This window comes from Aquarana catesbeiana, linkage group LG08 (genome assembly GCF_042186555.1).
Source record: "Aquarana catesbeiana isolate 2022-GZ linkage group LG08, ASM4218655v1, whole genome shotgun sequence".
Lineage (NCBI taxonomy): Eukaryota > Metazoa > Chordata > Amphibia > Anura > Ranidae > Aquarana > Aquarana catesbeiana.
This window is the reverse complement of record NC_133331.1, coordinates 266,524,364-266,547,638: the sequence shown is the minus strand read 5'-3', so window position 1 is coordinate 266,547,638 and position 23,275 is coordinate 266,524,364. Positions and strand designations below refer to the sequence as shown.

The following is a 23,275-nucleotide window of genomic DNA, read 5'->3' as shown; positions in this document are numbered from 1 at the left end:
CCTTGTTAATAAGCCCCCCGCCAGCAGACCCCCACAACCACCGGCCAGGGTTGTGGGGATGAGGCCCTTGTCCTCATCAACATGGGGACAAGGTGTTTTGGGGGGCTACCCCAAAGCACCCTCCCAATGTTGAGGGCATGTGGCCTGGTATGGTTCACTCTCGTCCCCCCCTCTTTTCCTGCGGCCTGCCAGGTTGCGTGCTCGGATAAGGGTCTGGTATGGATTTTTGGGGGGACCCCACGCCGTTTTTTTTTTTTTTTTTTTTGGCGCGGGGTTCCCCTTAAAATCCATACCAGACCTGAAGGGCCTGGTATGGAATTTAGGGGGACTCCCACGTCATTTTTTTTTTTTAATTTTGGTTAGGGGTTCCCCTGTGGGGAATTCCCATGCCGTCGGCAATGCAATAGCCGCGAGTAGTTTTAAATGGGTTTTTTCCTTCGAAATGTCATTTTGTTGTCAGACTGTTCTAAACACGGGAAACATGCGCCCCTTTACAGGCATACTATAGACACCCCCCAGCTACGAAATTTAAAGGGATATTACACTTTTATTGTTTGACTTTAATCATTATTAAAATCACTGCTCCTGAAAAAACGGTCGTTTTTAAAACTTTTTTTTGCATTGATCCATGTCCCCTGGGGCAGGACCCAGGTCCCCAAACACTTTTATGACAATAACTTGCATATAAGCCTTTAAAATTAGCACTTTTGATTATTCATGTTCGTGTCCCATAGACTTTAACGGTGTTCGCGTGTTCAAACAAACTTTTTTCCTGTTCTCATGTTCTGGTGCGAACCGAACAGGGGGGTGTTCAGCTCATCCCTACTCCCCACCACCTCCACAGCTGAGTGCTCCAATGAGTGTGGAGGAGCAGAGAGGAGAGCTGCTGACTTACAGTCAACAGCTCTCCGCTCGGGGATCTGTGAGAAGTGAGCCATCAGCGGTGTTTGATGGCTCGGTTCTCAGTGAAGAGGTGGTGGGGGGGCCATGCTGCATCCACCTAGGTAAGTATGATGGTGGGAAAAAACCCCAAACCCATACTTCTCGTTTAAACACTTCCATACCGGGCCATAGTAAAATGACGGCCGCAGGAACCCTCCCTCCCTCTGGGTGGACCCCATATGACGTCCTGGGCTTCCCGCCATTGTGGAGAGCGCGCGCCCCGCATCACTGGGAACCCGATGCGCCTGCCCGGTGGCCGCGATGTCCGCCGGGCACCCACGATTGCTCATCACAGGGCAGGGACGTGGATCTGTGTGTGCAAACACACAGATCCACGTCCTGTCAGGGGAGAGGTGAACTGATCGTATGTTCCTTGTATATAGGAACACCGATCGGTCTCCTTCCCTCATCAGCCCCCTCCCCCCACAGTTAGAATCACTTCCTAGGACACACATTTAACCCCTTCAGCGCCCCCTAGTGTTAACCCCTTCCCTGCCAGTGACATATATACAGTAAATCAGTGCATTTTTATAGCACTGATCGCTTTATAAATGTCAGTGGTCCCAAAATAGTGTCAAAAGTTTCCGATCTATCCGCTGCAATGTCACAGTCATGATAAAAATCGCAGATCGCCGCCATTAGTAGTAAAAAAAAAAAAAAAAAAATATTAAAAATGACATAAATCTATCTCCTATTTTGTAGACGCTATAACTTTTGCGCAAACCAATCAATATACGCTTATTGCAAATTTTTTTTACCAAAAATATGTAGAAGAATACATATCGGCCTAAACTGAGGAAAAAAGTTTTTTTTTTTTTAAAAATTGGGATATTTATTATAAGAAAAAGTAATAAATGTTGTGTTTTTTTCAAAATTGTCGGTATTTTTTAGTTTATAGCTCAAAAAATAAAAAACGCAGAGGTGATCAAACACCACCAAAAGAAAGCTCTATTTGTGGGGAAAAAAATAATTATAATTTAATTTGGGTACAACGTCGCATGACCGTGCAATTGTCATTCTAATTGTGACAGCACTGAAAGCTGAAAATTGGCCTGGGCAGGAAGGGGGTGAAAATGCCCTGTATTGAAGTGTATTGAAGTGGTTAATTGAGTCAAGTAAACTCTATAGAGGGATATGCTTTGTTCATGTTTCATGTGTGAGGTTTTCAACCACTTTAAGCTGTTAAACCCTGTAGACAATTATCTTTTAGCCACTTGATGCATGTCCACAGTACATTTACTGTGGGCAGGCGGCAGCTACAGTCTAGGCAATGTACCCGTATGTCACTGCGTGTTTCCAGGTTTTTGGGCGTGCGTGAGCGTGTCCCCTTCTGACCCGTGCGATTTGTCAGCAGGTTTCAGCAAGTGATTTTGCCTCTATACCTGCTTTTCGGTTGTGGTCAATCACACACAGAGTTCTGTGTTTACAAACACATAGAACTCTGTACAAAGACTGCGATCTGGCTGTTTCTTCTCTCTGAAAAAAACATTACTAGTATAGCGTCTATAGCTGCATAAATTCCAACATATATACCATAGTTTGTAGACCCTATAACTTTCGCACAAACCAATTAATTACACACTTATTGGGATTTTCTTTAACCAAAGACACGTAGCAGAATCCATTTTGGCCTACATTTATGAAGAAATTTGATTTTATCGGATGTGTTTTTTAACAGAAAGTGGAAAATATTGGGGTTTTTTTTCAAAATGTTTGGTCTCGTTTTGTTTATAGTGCAAAAAAAAAAAAACCCAGGGGTGATCAAATACCACCAAAAGAAATCTCCATTTCTGTGAAAAAAAACCATCAATTTAATTTGGGTACAGCGTTGCATGACTGAGCAATTGCCAGTTAAAGTAGTACATAGCAAAAAATGCCCTGGTTATGAAGAGGGTAAAACCTTCCGGAGGTCAAGTGGTAAATAAAGGAAAATGTGAAAAGGACTCTAAAGCTCCAGCTACTGGCTTGACAGAAGACTAATAATATTCCTTTGCAGTGTTTTATATTTACCTGACAAACTGGTATACCAATTCTATTTTTTCTGACCATGATTAATAAAGTATATACAAAAACAGCTACGGTATACATTCTTTTTTTAACACTGTTAAGGTTTCTTTTTGACCAGAGCTTGTTTTTATAACTTACCAAAAGCACGCAGCTCTTCACGAGTCTTGTTCTCCAGAAGTTGGACAAGATTAATGCTTCCTTGTTGGACAGAGATGTCGCTGGGATCAACACACGAAGAGCGAAGAGCCAGAACATAAAGGGCCACTTTCCCTGAGGTAAAGGACAAATCTACAGAGAAAGATAGAAGGCCAAAATGAATCACCCAGAAAACAACCAACCAAAGACTGGACAGCTGGCCATGTGACCAGAAGAATACGAAGGATGAGATCCACTCTCCAGTCACCATTTTCCCCAGATGGGTAAAGGGGACAATAAAACAAATTCTGTTAGTTTTAGAAATTGGGCCAATTGGGAAGATTCATCCTAGTGACCATTGTCACTTGAGCTAAAAGAGATGGTTGCATTTTACAGTTATCACCAGAACAGGAAGTGAAGGAAATCTTTCAATAGGAACATTTGTTGCAGTGAGGGGACATATTGTGCACCAAAAGAAGAGGTAAGGGGAAATATTCCATTTGGAAATCTTCCAAATGGAATAATCTATTCTAATCTAACATCTTTTGTCCTCAAAGATGTCTACAAAACAAAAAGTGAAAAGAGATCAAGTGTTCTAGCCATTCCCTACTCTAAAATGAAAAAAAAATGGTTTGGCCTTACATATACAGTGCATCCGGAAAGTATTCACAACACTTCACTTTTTCCACATTTTGTTATGTTACAGCCTTATTCCAAAATGGATTAAATTCATTATTTTCCTCAAAATTCAATACCTCAAACAATACCCCATAATGACAACGGGAAAGAAGTTTGTTTGAAATATTTGCAAATTTATTAAAATAAAAAGTAAGAAACAAAATCACATGTACATAAGTATTCACACAAGAAGGAAGGAAGGGGCGAAGCTCCACCTACGTGCAGTATCACAGGGGGTTTATTAAAGACGACAGTTAAAAACACAACAAGTAAGATAAAGGAAGGCTTATCGTAAACTGGTGAGTCCTTACTCCTGCATGGTCCGCCGAGTTCAGGTTCCCTGGGAAGCAGTGGAGGTGGAAGAAAGTTCCTGTGGTGTGTAAGAAGTCCATGCCTGGAACGCCTGGAACGCTCGGGCGGATGTGACGTGACCAGTCAGCGGACAAGCCAGTTTCCAATAAGCCTTCCTTTATCTTACTTGTTGTAAGTGTGACCCTGACCAGAAAGTTTTCAAAATTGAAAAAAGAAAAAAAAAATTTTTTTCTTTTTTTTTTCAATTTTGAAAACTTTGTGACAAAAAGCGAGATCTGCAAAATACTCACCATACCTCTCAGCAAATAGCTTGGGGTCTCTACTTTCCAAAATGGGGTCATTTGGGGGGGTTTTGTGCCATCTAGGCATTCCATGGCCTCCGAAACTGTGATAGGCAGTGAGGAGTGAAATCAAACATTTACACCCTTAGAAAGCCTGAAGGCGGTGCTTGGTTTTCGGGGTCCCGTACGCGGCTAGGCTCCCAAAAAGTCTCACATATGTGGTATCCCTGTACTCAGGAGAAGCAGCAGAATGTATTTTGGGGTGTAATTCCACATATGCCCATGGCATGTTTGAGCAATATATCATTTAGTGACAGCTCAGTCAGCTCAGAGAGAGAGAGAGCAGACGTGCGTTGTTGAAGCTCCGGCTTCCTGTAGCTCTGGCCATCCGGCCACCTTTTAGCCTCCCCTCACCCAGGACTATCCCGGACCCCCAGCCACATAGTCACCGGGAACCCCCTCACCCAGCTACGTGACCGGAAACGGAACGGATCCCGGCCCCTCCCGCCGCTCCGCCAGCCCACTCTCACCGCTTACCACGCCGTCACGATAGAACACCATCCCACAGGATCACAGCTGTCAGCTGTCAGCCTCCGGAGCCTCCGGAGCCTCCGGAGCAGTCCCACTGGACACACCGCGGCTCCGGCCAGCCCCGCTGACGCGGCCCGCTGCTCACCCCCAGCCTCCATCGGAAGCCGAGCGCTCCACCCAGCAGGGCCCAATCAGCAGACGGGACCACAACCATCCGGGAGCCGAGCATCAGGAAAGCCCGCGGCGCGGGCCTACCTCGGCAGCCATCTTGGTCCACCCAGGAGGCCGCAATCTCCACCCTTCTCCGGAGCGCAGCCAGATCGCCACCCAGCAGGTCAGTATCAGGACCCTCCCGACCTTCCCAGGTCTGCACCAACCTACCTCCAGGTAAGACCCATCATCCCTCGGACCCCCTCTGCCGGTCCACGTCCCCCCCCAGGGCACCACCGCAGCTGCAGCCACCGTCCATCCACCCCCACTGCTCTAAGTCACTAGACTTGGGGGACAGACCACGGCTGCGGCATAACCTCCAGCAAGCCAGCAACTCACAACCCCCCCACACCCGTCCAGGGGGCTCCGTGCCCTATTCACCGGAACACCCCTGCAGGGACACAGTTTAACACCAGGGACCAGGATTCCACTGCTCTGGCCCGACCGGCGTCCTCCAGAGATCCTCCAAGACGCAGGCACCACCAGGCTAACCAGTAAGCCAACACCCCCCCCTACAAATTGCCCCCCTCCCCCTCTCTTCCGGATCTCCTGCTCAGGTAAGCCCACGGGTACCCCAGTAGTTGATCCAGGCTCCTCGAGCCGATCGCCCTTCGGGGGGTCACTAAGGAATTTTTTCCTCTGCTGTAGCGATTGGCCAGCTCAGCTAGGGGTTTTTTGCCTTCCTCTGGATCAACAGGAGGGAGGTAGGCAGCCCCCCGTCACCCCCAGTACTACACACCATCATTCAGCCGACAACTATATCTCCAGCAGCAGAAACAGCCTCCAACCCCTCCATCCCCCAGCAATCTTCGCATCCTCCTTCAGCAACAGTCTTTACCACCATGTGCAATTTCAAGTACACTGCGGATGCCCTCCGCAGGCTAAGAAACACCGCCTTAACCATACCAACCGACACTAAAAAAAGACTAAAAAAAGAAAAATTACTACAGACCAAACCACAGTCAACCATCAAATACAAGGAGACACCGATCCAACCACAGCAACTAGCATGCACCCTGATCAACACCAGATCTGCAGTCAAACACAGACTGGAAATCCACGACTTCATCACCGAAAACAACATAGATTGCCTCTTCATTACAGAAAGCTGGCTAACACCCGACTGCAACACCATCCTAACGGAACTGGTGCCTGAGAACTACAGCATCCTAACTGAGCATAGAATAGGAAAAAAAGGAGGAGGCCTAGCAGCGATCTTCAAATCGCACCTTGTGTTCACCAAACCAACTTCACAGAACTCAGTGCCTTTTATGGAAACACTCTCCCTGCGGCTTCAAACAACACCCCAAGACACCATTCACATACTACTATGCTACAGACCACCAGGACCAAAGACCAATCTCCTTACACCACTCACTCATTTCAATGCACACCCTGAAAAACAAAAATCTTCTGATACTTGGGGACTTCAACCTCTGGGCAAACTCTACCCAAGACCCTATCGCGACTGCCTGCATTAACCAACTGGAAGAACTAGGTCTTCAACAGCTGATAAATGCTCCCACGCATGGTTCAGGACACACTCTAGACCTCATCTTCGAACAGAATATGGACATCAACATATTCGACAACTCACCGCTTCCATAGACGGACCACCACGCCATCAAGTTTAAAATCACCACTGACACCACCCTTCAAAAACAGAAACATATAACAACAACACACTGGAACAGATCTCAAAAGAAACTACACTCCGAACTCTTCAAAACCACTTTATCAAACAAAATACCATTGTTAAACTCAAACTTCTCAACGGAACAAACACTCAACTTCCTAAACAAGGATACGAGCAAAATCTGCTCGTATCGTGCCCTGGCCATGGAAGCAGAGAACACTGGCATAGTTGCTAACAGTCCCGATTTTCCCGGGACAATCCCGATTTTGGGACCCTCATCCCGATTTAAGCTTCTCCCGATAGTTTTCCCGGGATTTTGGTTTTGTCCCGAGAAAATCAGGAATGTTTTTGGCAAAAAATGGCAACGGCTACACAAAAATGGCCGCAGTCGCCTCCACGAGTGTTTCCCCTTGTGTTCAGTGCAGAGGAGAGGGGCAGCCAATCAGCTTCTCTCTTCAGTGTACAAATAGAAAATTCTATTGTACACTGAAGCCTATTGGCTACAGGGATTGGCGACCCCTCCCCGCTTTCCACTGAACACAGGGAAATGTTCAGTCTCCACCCGCCCGCTGCCGCCAACCCTCCGCTCCGCCCCGTGTGTCTGACGAGCTCCAGTGATGGAAGGACCGGGGCTTGCTGGCTGGGGACAGTGCACTGATGGTCCTGGCTCCACCCTTGCGATGAGCGGGGACACAATCACCCTGATGGAAGGACCGGGGCTCCGCTGGCTGGGGACAGTGCACTGATGGTCTTGGCTCCCCCTTGCACCCCGTCCCACCATGTCACCACCATACCTGTTTCCCCCCTCCCCCCGTGTCACCACCATACCTGCAACCCCCTCCCCCGTGTCACCACCATACCTGCACCCCCTCCCCCCATGTCACCACCATACCTGCCACCCCCTCCCCTCGTGTCACCACCATACCTGCACCCCCCACCCCCCCATGTCACCACCATATCTGTTTCCCCCCTCCCCCCATGTCACCACCATACCTGTTTCCCCCTCCCCCCATGTCACCACCATACCTGCTTCTCCCTTTCCCCCCGTGTCACCACCATACCTGCTTCCCCCCTCCCCCCCGTGTCACCACAATACCTGTTTCCCCCCTCCCCCCGTGTCACCACCATACCTGCTTCCCCCCTCCCCCAACCCCCCCGTATCACCACCATACCTGGTTAACACCCTCTCCCCCGTGTCACCACCATACCTGCACCCCCCTCCCCCGTGTCACCACCATACCTGCAACCCCCTCCCCCCATATCACCACCATACCTGCAGCCCCCTCCCCCCATATCACCAGCATACCTGCAGCCCCCTCCCCCCATATCACCACCATACCTGCAGCCCCCTCCCCCCATGTCACCACCATACCTGCCCCCCTCCCCCGTGTCATCACCATACATGTTCCCCCATGTCAACACCATGCCTGCACCCACCTCTCCCCCATGACAACACCATGCCTGCACCCGTCTCCCCCCATGTCAACACCATGCCTGCATCCCCCTTCCCCCATGCCTGCACCCCCTCCTCCAAATCACCACCATGCCTGCACCCCCTCCCCCAAGTCACCACCATGCCTGCACCCCCTCTGGTCTAGTCACCACCATGCCTGCACCCCCCAGGTCACCATCATGCCTGCACCCCAAATCACCACTATGCCTCCACCCTTCCCCAAGTCAGCCTGTAACACCCCAAGTCACCATGCCTCCACCCACACACCTCTCCCCCTTGTCACCACTCGTGAGGAGATGTAGCTAGTCTGCAGCCAACACTCCATCTGCAGCCAACACTCCGCTGGGGGCACTGATTTGAGGCACTCCGCTGGGGACACGTGATGTAAGAGGCACTCCGCTGGGGACACCTGATGTAAGAGGCTCTCCACTGGGGACACCTGATGTAAGAGGCACTCCACTGGAGATACCTGATGTAAGAGGTACTGTCCTGGGGACACCTGATGTAAGGAGGCACTCCGCTGGGAATGCCTGGTGGAAGGAGGCACTCTGCTGGGGGCACCTGATGTAAGGACAGACTCTGCTGGGGGCACCTGATGTAAGGATGGACTCTGCTGGGGGAATCTGATGGCCTCTGGTGGCAGGTGACACGCTCAGGGGTCCCACTGATTCTACATTATGGTGAGTTGAATTATTTCATTTTATATTACAATGTAATAATAGAAATAATGCGCTTCAATCATCCTGACACCATAACAACCATGGTGCCGGGATGATTGAAGCGCCAACACCAGGTATTTGGAGTATTTTTATCTGCTGATTTGTTAAACTCTGGAATACACATTGCTATTGTGGTGTAGGATCTGGGTCTGCTGTCCCTCCATCTCTCTCCCTCTACCCCCCTTTCCCCCTTTCCCCCTTTCACTCTCCATCCCTCATTCATCTCAGACTCTAACCACACCCCATTTGAGCCACGCACATTTAAGCCATGCCCACTATTTCGTGTAAACCACGCCCATTTTTTTTCTTTTCAGCATTTTTTCTTTTCCCTATGCCACGCCTACAAATGCATGCCCGCCCCCTAATTATAGTGTGACTCCCCCTACAGCCAAAAAAGTCCCGAAATTTTTTTTTACAGTGTTGGCAACTATGCACAGGCATTTGGTAAATTGGGTCAATGGACCAATATGACCGCAACGTACTCATTTTAACTATGCCCATGTCGAGGGATAGGCCCAGAAAGGTCTTAAATTCGGAAACCGTAATTGGTTTCCAATCTCTGGCAAGGGAGGACTGGGGATTAGCGGCGTATTGACCAGCATACAAATTGCTTTGGTCCACAATAGATCTATAAAGATCTTCGGTGAAAAACAGCAAATAAAAATCAAGTGACGTAAAATCAACTGTTTCCACCTGAATGCCAGGTTAGCCAGTGAATGGGGGAAGTAAGTACGGGTGCTGCAGAAGTGGTGGGCTCCCAATTAGGATTGCCAAATTCTGCAGGAAGGACACTATGGGCACGACGGACCTGTCTTTGTCTTCTTCTTGGTGGCAGTGACACTACTTGTGCTTGCCACCTCGCCAGCTTGAACTGCACTTATGGGACTCGTCACGTCACCAAGTTTACTGCAGTGCTGGATGTACGACCAGGGTGTACTAGGCCGCTGGTGCTTGCCAGTTCACCAGAAGGAATAACGGCACTAGTACTTCTCTTCTCCATACGAGGGACCTGCGGTTCTTGCACCTCAACAGCAGAAGAAGTTCGGGGTCTGGTACGCTTGGTCTTGGCAGGACCACAACTCTGTCACCAGAGCTATCTGTCATGGAGCCGCTGTCCTCTACAGGATCGTATTCTGAGCCTGAATCTGACAGATGAGTGACTTCCTCTTCACTATCTGTCATGCTCAGAAACGTGTAGGCCTCTTCACTAGTGTACCTTCGATTTGCCATTTTGGGCTCTAAATTTTCTGGTACAGTAGTGAGACTCACAGGTAAAAAACCTCCTGACTGTTAGTGACTGTATCAAAACGCTACCAACAAAAACTGTTAGTGATGGCAGGGACCAGGCCTGACTCTGCGAACGCTGCAGTTATGTGTGTTTAGTGTTTTGTAAGTGACAGTGATCGATTGACACTGCACTTGGGTGGGCTGGGCTGGGCGGAGGGGCAAAATGCAGGTGCTAGAAGGTATCTGGGCTGATCCTGCTAACACTGCGTTTTTGGGAACCCTAAACTGCTGGGGATGCTAGTATAGATCTGATCAGATCAGATATCGATCCGTTCAGATACTATACCACTAAGGGAGGTGTATGGTGCGTGCGTGGGTGTTATACAGTGATCACTGGTGAAAGGGTTAACTAGGGGGCAATCAGGGGGTTAAAACCTTTATTAGGCAGTATATGGGGGTACCTGACTCTATAAAAAGCTGACGGTGAACCTAAATACTTACCTGGCTAACTAGCATCACCTGTGACACTAATACGGCGATCAGAAAAAAGATTGCTTCGTGACACTGGGGTGACAGGGGGTGATCAAGGGGTTATACCTTTATTAGGGGGGGTTAGGTGGGTACCCTAGACCTAAAGGGGCCTACCGCTAACTGTCCTAACACTTATAACAGTCACAAATGACACCAATGCAGTGATCAGTAAAAAAATAAAAACTGCTATTGGTGTCACTGTACCAGGGGGTGCAGGGGGGGTGCTCCGGGGTGATTGGGGGGTGATTTGTGTGCCTACGTGTTCTACTGTTAGTGTAGTGTTGGTGCAGACTTACTTGATGTCTTCTCTCCTCGGGTGCCAGAACGAAAAGACCGACACGAGGAGAGATGGCATCACTTCCTCTGCTTCTGTTTACATTACAGGACCAGAGGAAGCTTCTCATTCGTCAGGAGCAATCACGATGGGGTGGCCATGAATCGGTGGCCTCCCCCTCAGCATGGATGACTCCTGGAATGATTCCGACCACTGCAGACACCGGGGGGGGCCGGACGCAGGGACGTACAGGTACGCCCATTTGCCTGCCCATGCCATTCTGCTGACGTACATCAGCGTGCGGCGGTTGGCAAGAGGTTAATAAACCCCCTGTGATACTGCACTTAGGTGGCGCTTCCTTCCTTCTTGTGTTTGTTTGCAGAGCTGGCTCAACTCTGAGGATAGCAGCCACACAGTGCATCACAAACTTGTGCCCAGGCATCAGAGATTATCATTACCACCCCAGCAGCTACTGCTGCATATTTTGCCACAACTACTGTCCAGAATAAACTCCATGTGCCTGATCTTATGACTTTTTGTACATAAGTATTCACAGCCTTTGCTCAATACTTTGTTGAAGCACCTTTGGCACCAATTAGAGCCTCAAGTCTTTTTGAGTACAATGTTACAAGCTTTGTGCACCTATTTTTGGGCAGTTTCTCCAATTCTTTTTTGCAGAACCTCTCAATCTCCATCAGATGGATGGGGAACGTCGGTACACAGCCATTTTCAGATCTCTCCAGAGATGTTCACTCCTTTGTTACCTTGGCTGTGTGCTTGGGGTCGTTGTCCTGTTGGAAGATGAACCTCGGCCCCAGTCTAAGGTCCAGAGCGCTCTGGAGAAGGTTTTCATCAAGGATGTTTCAGTACATTGCTGCATTCATCTTTCCCTCAATCCTGACTAGTCTCCCAGTTCCTGCCGCTGAAAAATCATCTCCACAGCATAATGCTGCCACCACCATTGTTCGCTGTAGGGATGGTATTGGCCAGGTGATGAGCGGTGCCTGGTTTCCTCCAGACATGACACCTGTCATTTAGGTCAAAGAGTTCAATCTTTGTGTCATCAGACCAGTGAATTTTGTTTCTCATGGTCTAAGAGTCCTTCAGATGCCTTTTGGCAAACTCCAAGTGTTCTGTCATGCATCTTTTACTGAGGAGTGGCTTCCGTCCAGCCACTCTACCATACAGGCCTGATTGGTGGAGTACTGCAGAGATAGTTGTTCTTCTGGAAGGTTCTCTTCTCTCAACAGAGAAATGCTGGAGCTCTGTCAGAGTGACCATCGGGTTCTTGGTCACCTCCCTGGCCAAGGCCCTTCTCCCCCGATTGCTCAGTTTGGCCAGGCAGCCCGCTCTAGGAAGAGTCCTGGTGGTTCTAAACTTCTTCCATTTATGGATGATAGAGGCCGCAGAAATTTTTCTGTAACCTTTCCCAGATCTGCAATCTTGTCTCTGAAGTCTACAGGCAATTCCTTGGACTTCATGGCTTGGTTTGTGCTCTGACATGCACTAATAACTAATAATCTGTGGGACCTTATCTATTAACTGTGGGACCTTATATAGACAGGTGTGTGCCTTTCCAAATCATGTCCAATCAACTGAATTTACCACAGATGGACTCCAATCAAGTTGTAGAAACATCTTAAGTTGATCAGTGAAAACAGGATGTACCTGAGCTCAATTCTGAGCATCATGGTAAAGGCTGTGAATACTTTTATACATGTGATTTCTTTTGTTCTTTATTTTCAATAAATTTGCCAAGACTTTTTTCACGTTGTCATTATGGGGTATCGTTTGTAGGATTTTGAGGAAAATTATGAATTAAATCCATTTTGGAATAAGACTATAACATAACAAAATGTGGGAAAAGTGAAGTGCTGTGAATACTTTCCAGGATGCACTGTACTTTAGATAAGAAAGGTCCAAGCTTTGATGGGAAAATTATGTGATGCAGCAAGCTTTGAGTATAGAAACTAGGAAACAGACATTTACAATTAAGAGGTATGACAGGTCTTAGAGGCAGGCCATGGCCCACCCTGGACTGCAATGAAAAATGTTAGGTGAAGGGTAGGTGAAAAGCTCAATAAAGGCATATGGTTGTTATGGACAAGGGTAACACCTTTATGCCGTTTTAACACCTTTATCCCATGTTCCATGGGAGCTTGTTGTTGGAAATTCCGACTGTGTGTAGGCCCCATCGGACATTTTCCGTCGGAATTTCCGACAAACAAAATTTGAGATCTGGATCTCAAATTTTCCGACAACAAAATCCGTTCTCGTAAATTCTGATCCTGTGTACACAATTCTGACGCACAAAATTCCACGCATGCTCAGAATCAAGCAGAATCAGAAAAAGGGAAAAGGTACCATCCAATGGTGTCACAGAAGTTGCCACCATCCCTAGCATACGGAGAAAGGAAAAAGACCCCTCAGAGAGTGGTGGGACTTTGAAGGCAACGAAATAGGAATAAAAAAACAGGTTTTATTAATACAAATATATAAGAATATACATAGGCTCAGGTAGAAGACTACATGAACACATCTTTTGTTCGCTTACCAGCAGAATATTGTTTTTATTGTCAAACTGACTTATATGCTTGTATTTGCAAAATTCTTTTCGATATGTATATTCTTATATATTTGTATTAATAAAACCTGTTTTTTTATTCCTATTTCGTTGCCTTCAAAGTCCCACCACTCTCTGAGGGGTCTTTTTCCTTTCTCAGAATCAAGCAGAAGAGCCGCACTACGTCACCACGTTCTTGGCGATCAGATTTTCCGACAACATTTGTGTCACCGTGTGTATGCAAGACAAGTTTGAGCCAACATCCGTCAGAAAAAAAAACATGGATTTTGTTGTCGGAATGTGCAATCGTGTGTACACGGCATTATACTTTACATCATTTTTTAAAAATGCAGCAATAATTTAAAAAATATATATTTTTCCAGGTAGCAATTTATTTTAGAGATATATAAACTTGGGGAGTGTTCTTTACAATGCCTCTCTTTCCATTGGGGCAGGAAGTATGGGGAACTAAAAGCAATAATAGAGGTTCCTCTGACAAGTTATACAACTACAGACTTACAGACTTTTTAAAATATATTTTATGTGATTCTGTATCTTCAGGTTCTTTTCTCTGGGTGCTATGTGATTAGTTATATATTTAATAAAAATGATATTCCATATTTTATAAATTAAATTATATAAAAGTTATATAATCTCTTAAAAAAAATTCAAGCTAGTGTGAGGAATGTCTTTAATGTCTGCATTACATAAGGGCATTTGAGGGCATAATTCTAAAACTGAACTCCATGCACAAAAAAAAAAATATCATTAGATTCAATAGACAAACAGGATATAAATCTACTCTGTGAGCAGCAGATGCTTAAACCCCAGATATTACTTTGTTAAAGTAGTAGTGACATCATAACTGCACTGCACATGTCTGTGCAGAGCAGAACTGTGGGAGGAGCCCAGCAGGTTCCGCCCACTACAGGCTACCTGTGGAAAACTACAGGAGGGGGCGAAGACAAGACCAGTCATCCTGCACAAGAAGAGAGTGCAAGAGTGACTGGTCTTCATTACAGGAAGCTCCTGCGCAGAGGAAAAGTTTCACAGTGCATTACCGAATAGACATGGAGGAACGATCAGGGTTCAAGTAAGAATACACATTATATTTGTAACTAAACCAAATCTATTCAAAGACTAATTAGGAACAGTGATATGTCTCCTCCCCCAGTCAGTCCCATCCCTTCACAGTTAAAAACACTCACGAGGGAACACGTTTAACCCCTTGATCACCCCCTAGTGTTAACCCCTTCCCTGCTAGTGACATTTACACAGTAATCAGTGCATTTTTATAACACTGATCGCTGTATAAATGTCAACGGTCCCAAAAATGTGTCAAACGTGTCCGATCTGTCCGCCGCAATATTGCATTCCCGCTAAAAATCTCAGATCGCTGCCATTACTAGTGAAAAAAAAATAAATAAAAATGCCATAAATCTATTCCCTATTTTGTAGACGCTAAAACGTTTACGCAAAGCAATCAATATACGCTTATTGTGATTTTTTTCCCAAAAATATGTAGAAGAAAACATATCGGCCTAAGCTGATGAAGAAATTTATTTTTTTGCATTTTTTGGGGAAAATTTTTACAGCAAAAAGTATAAAATATTGTTTTTTTTTTCAAAATTGTCACTCTTTTTTTGTTTATAGCACAAAAAAATAAAACCACAGAGGTGATCAAATACCACCAAAAGAAAGCTCTATTTGTTGGAAAAAAATATGTAAATTTTGTTTGGGAACAATGTCGCCTGACCGCGCAATTGTCAGTTAAACCGACCCAGTGCCGTATCGCAAAAAATGGCCTGGTCATTAAGGGGGCAAATCCTCCCAGGGCTGAAGTGATTAAAGTGCATTAACCACTAGTGAAGAAGGTGTTTCATAAACCCCGAAAATTCATTGGAACAAAAATGGAAATTGAAGAGCCACACCACTGCCAAGAGGTCCACATACAACTTTATAACAATAAAAGTCAGGACAATCCAAAAAGTATTTAACGACGATCCAAGAATGCCCCCTCTCTAGGGCTGGAAAAGACATAGGGACATCTCCATATCAATCCGATATCAATACAATATCCCCTCCTCGGGGTCGTATTTAAAACCAAATACTCAATGGCCAAGTATAAAAATTAATATGAGGATAACATTCAATAGATAATCACTATATAAGAACCTCAGACAAATGTGAGAATGTGGATGATAAAGCATACCATTTCAGTTAATCAATTGGATTAAAAAATAGTAATAAAAAATTATTATTAATAATAATAAAATAATTTTGACTAAAATATGGACCTAATGAGGGTAAAATAAAAAAAACGTACAATATATTCAAAAACGGATATATATGTATGCTGGAGTTATACACATATCAGTTTCTGGATATATTTTTTTTAGTCAAATGATTTTTTATAGATTTTTTTTGCAAGTTACAAGTTACATATAAAAACAAAGAAAACAGAAACAATGAAATTGAAAGAATACTATTGCAGAATCACATTCCATTCCGATACATAGTAGGTGAGGTTGAAAAAAGACACAAGTCCATCAAGTCCAACCTATGTGTGTGGTTATATGTCAGTATTACATTGTATATCCCTGTATGTTGCAGTCGTTCAGGTGCTTATCTAATAGTTTCTTGAAACTATCAATGCCCCCTGCTGAGACCACCGCCTGTGGAAGGGAATTCTACATCCTTGCCGCTCTTACAGTAAAGAACCCTCTACGTAGTTTAAGGTTAAACCTCTTTTCTTCTAATTTTAATGAGTGGCTACGACTCTTGTTAAACTCCCCTGTGCGAAAAACTTTTATTCCTATTGTGCGGTCACCAGTACGGTATTTGTATATTGAAATCATATTCCCTCTCAAGCGTCTCTTCTCCAGAGAGAATTAGTTCAGTGCTCGCAACCTTTCCTCATAACTAATATCCACCAGACCCTTTATTAGCTTTGTTGCCCTTCTTTGTGCTTGCTCCAATTCCAGTACATCTTTCCTGAGGACTGGTGCCCAGAACTGGACAGCCTACTCTAGGTGCGGCCAGACCAGAGTCTTGTAGAGCTAGAGAATTATCATTTTATCTCTGGAGTTAATCCCCTTTTTAATGCATGCCAATATTCTGTTTGCTTTGTTAGCAGCAGCTTGGCATTGCATGCCATTGCTAAGCCTATCATCTACTAGGACCCCCAGGTTCTTTTCCATCTTAGATTCCCCCAGAGGTTCTCCCCCCCAGTGTATAGATTGCATTCACATTTTTGCCACCCAAATGCATTATTTTACATTTTTCTACATTGAACCTCATTTGCCATGTAGTTGCCCACCCTATTAATTTGTTCAGATATTTTTGCAAGGTTTCCACATCCTGCGGAGAAGTTATTGCCCTGCTTAGCTTAGTATCGTCCGCAAATACAGAGATTGAACTGTTTACCCCATCCTCCAGGTCGTTTATGAACAAATTAAATAGGATTGGTCCCAGCACAGAACCCTGGGGGACCCCACTACCCACCCCTGACCATTCCGAGTACTCCCCATTTATCACCACCCTCTGAACTCGCCCTTGTAGCCTCCTGCGCTCAGGTGTTACATGAGGACAATTACTAGCAGTCTCATAAATACCCGGCTGATGAGTACTCTCATCGCCTTGGTATCTCTCTCCTTGTGCCCTGACCTTGCTTGCCTGTTACCCGATCCTGAGCCTGCATCCGACCCTGTTCCCGAGCTTATCTAGACCCAGTTCCACCCAAGTTCCTGTTACCTCTACCTTACCCTTCAGCCCGATCCACCCCCTCCCTGTCCTGTTGGTTCCCTGTCCCTCATCTACTGATCTCCCTGTGTATGACCTTGGCCTGGCTAACGTTTATGTTTCTGGAACATCCCTTGTCCACCTGTTTATCTGCTGTGTATGACCCTGGCCTGGCTTATGTCTGAGATTCTGGTATTGCCTCTTTGCTGTATATACTATTTGTTGTTTGTGGGGTTTTGTTTGGTTGGTTGTGCACTGTTTGTATTTACTTATTTATCACTTATCTTAATAAACATCATTATTATTCATCTTACATGCATTTGTGGTTCTCTCTGTACAGTCCACACAGTCTGGTCTACTAATTCCCTGACAGTCAGTAAAAATTAGGAACAATGGTCTGGCAATTACTTGACTGAGTTCCCTAAGTACCCTCGGTTGCAAGCCATCTGGTCCCGGTGATTTATTAATGTTAAGTTTCTCAAGTCTAATTTTACTTCTGTCCTCTGTTAACCATGGAGGTGCTTCTTGTGATGTGTCATGAGGATAAACACTGCAGTTTTGGTTACTAAAGCCCCCCGATTCTCTCGTGAAGACTGAGAAGAAGATCAAATTCAATACCTTCACCATCTCCCCATCCTTTGTAACCAGATGTCCTTCCTCATTCTTTATGGGGCCAATATGGTCTGTCCTCCCTTTTTTACTGTTTACATACTTAAAGAATTTTTTTGCTCTCGTCCACTATGTGTCTTTCATGTTCTATCTTAGCCGTCCTTATTGCATCCTTACATTTCTTGTTGCATTCTTTATAAAGTCTGAATGCTTATGATGATCCCTCAAACTTGTATTTTTTGAAGGCGCCTCCTTTGCTTTTATATGCATTTTTACATTGGAGTTGAGCCATCCAGGACTTTTATTCGCTCTTTTAAATGTGTTACCCAATGGGATGCATTGGCTAATGCCCTTTTTTAATATGCTCTTAAAGCAAACCCATCTCTCCTCTGTGTTCTTTGTTCCTAAGATTTTATCCCAATTTATGCCTTCTAGCAAAGCTCATAGTTTAGGGAAGTTGGCTCTTTTGAAATTCAGTGTCTTTGTATTTCCCTTATGTTACCTATTTGTGTGATTTATACTGAAGCCAATTGACCTGTGATTGCTGTCACCTAAATTGCCCCGTATTTCCACATCCGTGATCAGGTCTGTATTGTTGGTAATCAGTAGGTCCAGTAATGCTTTATTTCTAGTTGGCGCATCTACCATCTGACCCATAAAATTGTCCTGCAAGACATTTAGGAGCTGGCGAGCCTTAGATGAATGCACAGTTCCCTCCGCCCAGTCTATGTCTGGATTATTAAAATCCCCCATTATGATAACACTTCCCATCCTTGCTGCTAATCCAAATTGTGATAGGAGATCTGTCTCCCCTTCTTCCCTCAGGTTAGGGGGCCTATAGTATACTCCCAGTATTATTTTCCCCTTAGCTTCATTCCTTTGGAGCTCTGCCCATAAGGATTCCACCTCCTCCCTAGCTCCCTTAGTGATGTCATCTCTCACATTCACTTGTACATTGTTCTTGATATATAGGCATACCCCTCCCCATTTTTTACCCTCTCTATCCTTGCGATAAAGGGTATACCCTTGAATGTTTGCCAGCCAATCATGAGAGCTGTTGAACCAGGTCTCTGAAATTCCAACAAAATCCAAATCCTCCTCGTACAACAGTATTTCTAGTTCACCCATCTTGTCCGCCAGGCTCCTGGCATTGGTGAACATGCCACGTAGTTTAGGCACATACTGTCCAATATAATACGATGGTGTAGAAAGAGCCATGAGAACACTGGAGACTCTCTCCTCTATCATGTATCCATGAGGATAACAATTTAAATCAAATAGGCATATATAGTTGTAAAAATTATCGTGGAGTAACAGCACCGTCAGACAAATCTAATGGGGATGTAGCAGTAGAGGCAGCTTTTTGGATACATTTATTCTCATTAGGTCCATATTTTAATAAGAATGTATTATTTTGATTAATATTTTTATTCCTATTTCAGAAACAAATGCAGGCACTCCCACCATGAGATTATTTTAAGTTTTTAAGAATAAGATTAATTTTCACCATTAAACGATCATAGCTGTTTATGCCACAGTTATTTCAGGCGAGTGTTCATGGATAAGCACTAAATGCACCCTAAACTTTGGCTTTAATTTGAGGAAACAATAGCAATAATCAAAGAAAATTTATTGTAGATGATTGATTGTTCCTAAAAATTGCTGGGTCAGGGGGCGCTTACTGAGAGTGTATCCTCTCTCAATCCAAGTAAAATTGGATCTTCATCTAATGTCTGTTTATAGTAACAATTACTGTATGGCTGGAAAACCCTAAAAGGGTTAAAGCAGAGTATGTTTCTACATACTGTAATTGCAAGACTGTGTCTGATTCATACAAAGACCTCTTACACAACCCAGGACAGACCTGCTGTTGTTTTTTACAAAAGATTCTTACAATAAAGATTTCAATAAAATGTAAGGGGTGGAAAGATGTACCCCTCACCTTCTAATAGCTGTCATTTGAGAAGGTGTTACCACTCACGTTCTGTTCCAACAACAAAAAGAAGAATTTGCCCTTGTCTTTTCTTCTATTAGGACAGTAAGTGAAGGGAGATTTACCCAAAAAGAACAGAGATAGCAATTAAAAACGTAAAGCTTGTATTTACCATAATATCACATGTGGGCCAATGCCTAAGGCAGCAGGATGAACATTGTAAATGTTGGGGTTTGGCACTGCCAAAGTTGGTATAACTTTTTGATCCCTTCTTCTAGCCCCCCTGTGGACAATTTTGGCTAAATTCAGCAGGAGAACTGGAAAGAAAGGGAAGAAAACAAACCAGAACAATATTGCCCAAAAGAGGCATTGGTACTACAAAAAATGTACACATAGTTACATAGTTAGTCAGGTTGAAAAAAGACACAAGTCCATCTAGTTCAACCACAAAAATTAAAAATAATTATACAATCCCTTACACCATACACCCATCCCATTACATAATCCTTCACCCACAGTTGATCCAGAGGAAGGCGAAAAACCCCAGCAAAGCATGATCCAATTTGCTACAGCAGGGGAAAAATTTCTTATATTATGTAAATTTGGGAAAGAATCCTTTTTTTTTTTTAAGCAATCTACTGAGCTGGCCAGAACCACCTCTGGAGGGAGTCACATTTTCACAGCTCTTACTGTGATGAAACCTTTCAGTATTTAGAGGTGAAATCTTTTTTCCTCTAGACGTAAAGAGTGCCCCCTTTTCCTCTGTGATGATCTTAAAGTGAATAACACAACAAGTTCACTATATGGACTACTTATGTATTTGTACATGATGATTATATCCCCCTTAATCTCATCTTCTCAAGAGAGAATACATTCAGTCCCTAATCTTTCCTCATAGCTGAGCTCCTCCATACCTCTTATCAGTTTGGTTGCCCTTCTCCACACTTTTTCCAGTTCCCCGATATACTTTTTGAGAACTGGTGCCCAAAACTGAACTGCATATTCCAGATGAGGACTTACTAATGATTTGTACAGGGGCAAAATAATATCTCTCTCTCTGGAGTCCATATCTCTCTTAATGCAAGAAAGGACTTTGCTCACTTTGGAAACCGCAGCTTGGCATTGCTTGCTATTATTAAGCTTATGATCTACCAAAACCCCCAGATCCTTCTCCACTATGGATTCCCCAAGTTGTACTCCCCCTAGTATGTATGATGCATGCATATTCTTAGCCCCCAAGTGCATAACTTTACATTTATCAGCGTTAAACCTCATTTGTCACTTAGTTTCCCAATTAGACAGTGAATTGAGGGCGGCTTGTAAATTAGAGACATCCTGTAAGGACGTTAACCCATTGCTTAGCTTGATGGACAGCTAAAGGGAGGAAAGATGAAAGTTACTTACTTTTTGACACTTTATCCACGGCATCATTTTTCAACTGTTCAATTAGGATTTCTTGGGCTGTAGGAACCTTGACCTGTCCCAGGTTAAGTGCCAGAAGAACACTGGGATCAGGAGGGACACACGGCCCCACGCTATGAGCCATGTTGATGGCCAGGCTGGTGACATAAGACTTTTTGGTTTCTGGAACATCTGCAAAAAAGATGGAGATCCATTTGATTTTTTTTTTTATCAGAATGGAAGCCACATCATGTCACTTTTCATCTTCTGATACTTATCATACTCACAACAGGTGTTATTAGCTTCGCAGAAACAGGTAACGCTGAGTAGCACAAGGAATAGTCCAAGCCTGTTCTCCATGTTGATAATGTCTTACAAAAGGACAAGTTCTGTCTTATATACCGGGTTTTGTCTTTGGCTTCAATCCAGGGATTAAAAAAAGCAATCTACCTCCCAGTTTACATATTCCACCTTCCCTTAGCAAGATGTAGCTAGCTTTCTGTGATGGACAACAGAGCACTGAAAGATTACGCAGTGCAAGGCACGATTAGGCTCCGTTAGCTTTTAGAGAAGGGAGTATTGATTGCAAAATACCAATATGAAAATTTCTGAGAAGTTAGCCACCTTTAAAGCAGAACTCCATGCAATCATTTTAACACTCAGTTTAAGTACATATCATTTTCGTAGGAAGATGTTAAGAAAAGGGGTAAATTGTATCGAGAGTCAAAAATTTGGTTTGTAGTTTTGGGTGACAACCTCTGTTAATTTTGAGTTGTCATTAGAAGAGTAAAAGAGGGGACATATTCCAATAGGGACACTAACAAGGAAATGCCTTCATTTTAAGGGAACTTTCTCTTATATCCTGTTGTGCATACAGGACAGGAACTGAATGACAGATAATCGCCCTAATGGGACAGAGATGGCAAACAAAAATGCTGAGGGTTTTAATACTCCAAACTATATACAAAATATTCCAAATTATATATAAAAAATAAATAAATAAAAAAGTTTGGGCTGAACTAAAGCTCCAAGCATGCTATGGTATAGCTTAGAACCAGGAAGCAGCAAACTTTTGTGTATACCTATAAACTGAGGCAGTGGCATTTGTGATTCACAAAATGCATCCTTTTGGTGAATTAGCATTCTGTGGTGTTTGTCAAACATGGTGACTCTGATCCATCCCTAGACACACCATATTCGCATTACACACCACAATGGGCGCCTCTGCTATTTAAGACCACCAATGGGTTTTTCTGACCCCCCCTATCCAACAAGTGACCACAGATTTTCAATGAGGTTAAGATCTCACTGACTAAGTCATGCAAGGACATTCAACTTTTTATCCTTCAACCACTGTGGGGTCATTTTTGCTGTGTGCTATGGGTCATTGTCATGTTGGAAGGTAAACCTTCTTCCCATTGACAACTTTTTGGCAGAGGGCAGCAGATTTTCCTCAAGAATTTGATGGCATTTCGCCCGATCCATTAATCCTTCTATCCTGACAAGTGCTCCAGTCTCTGCTGCAGAGAAACACCCCCATAACAGGATATTACCACCCCCATAACAGGATATTACCACCTCCATAACAGGATATTACCACCTCCATAACAGGATATTACCACCCCCATAACAGGATATTACCACCTCCATAACAGGATATTACCACCTCCATAACAGGATATTATGACCTTCATGCTTTACTGTAGGAATGGTGTTATTTGGATGGTGAGCTGTATTGGATTTCTGCCAGACATATCGTTTGGTGTTGAGGCCAAATAGTTCAATTTTAGCCTCATCTGACCAGAACACCTTTTTCCATATGGCCTTAGAATCTTCAAGGTGTGTTTTGGCAAAGCTCAGTCATGACTGCATGTGGCCTTTGTTGAGGAGCGGCTTTTTTCTTGCAACCCTCCCATACAAGACACAGTCCAGTTGCTTCAGTTTGCTTAAGTGCACATTTGCAGATGATGTTGGCACATGCAAATACAGGGGATATTTCCTAAACCGTACAGGTAAGCCTGATTATAGGCTTGCCTGTAGTATAAAGTGGTTGTAAATAGGGATGAGCTTCGAGTACGAGTCGAACTCATGT

The 23,275-nt window shown here is 44.3% G+C and overlaps 1 protein-coding gene across 2 annotated transcripts in view; it reads right to left on the bottom strand.

Moving 5' to 3' along the window:
- The window catches only part of LOC141106411 (cobalamin binding intrinsic factor-like), a 68,563-nt gene extending 46,827 nt beyond the window's left edge, over positions 1 to 21,736 (bottom strand). The window contains exons 1-3 of one of the 2 annotated variants that reach the window (XM_073597178.1): positions 21,471 to 21,736; positions 21,187 to 21,375; positions 3,088 to 3,237 (exon numbers count right to left, since the gene is read on the bottom strand). In XM_073597178.1, coding sequence (XP_073453279.1) covers positions 3,088 to 3,237; positions 21,187 to 21,375; positions 21,471 to 21,543 — 412 coding nt within the window. In that variant the 5' untranslated portion in view covers positions 21,544 to 21,736. The remainder of the gene's footprint in view (positions 1 to 3,087; positions 3,238 to 21,186; positions 21,376 to 21,470) is intronic. The other variant, XM_073597177.1, reaches the window with a different exon arrangement.
- Positions 21,737 to 23,275: the final 1,539 nt, after the last annotated feature.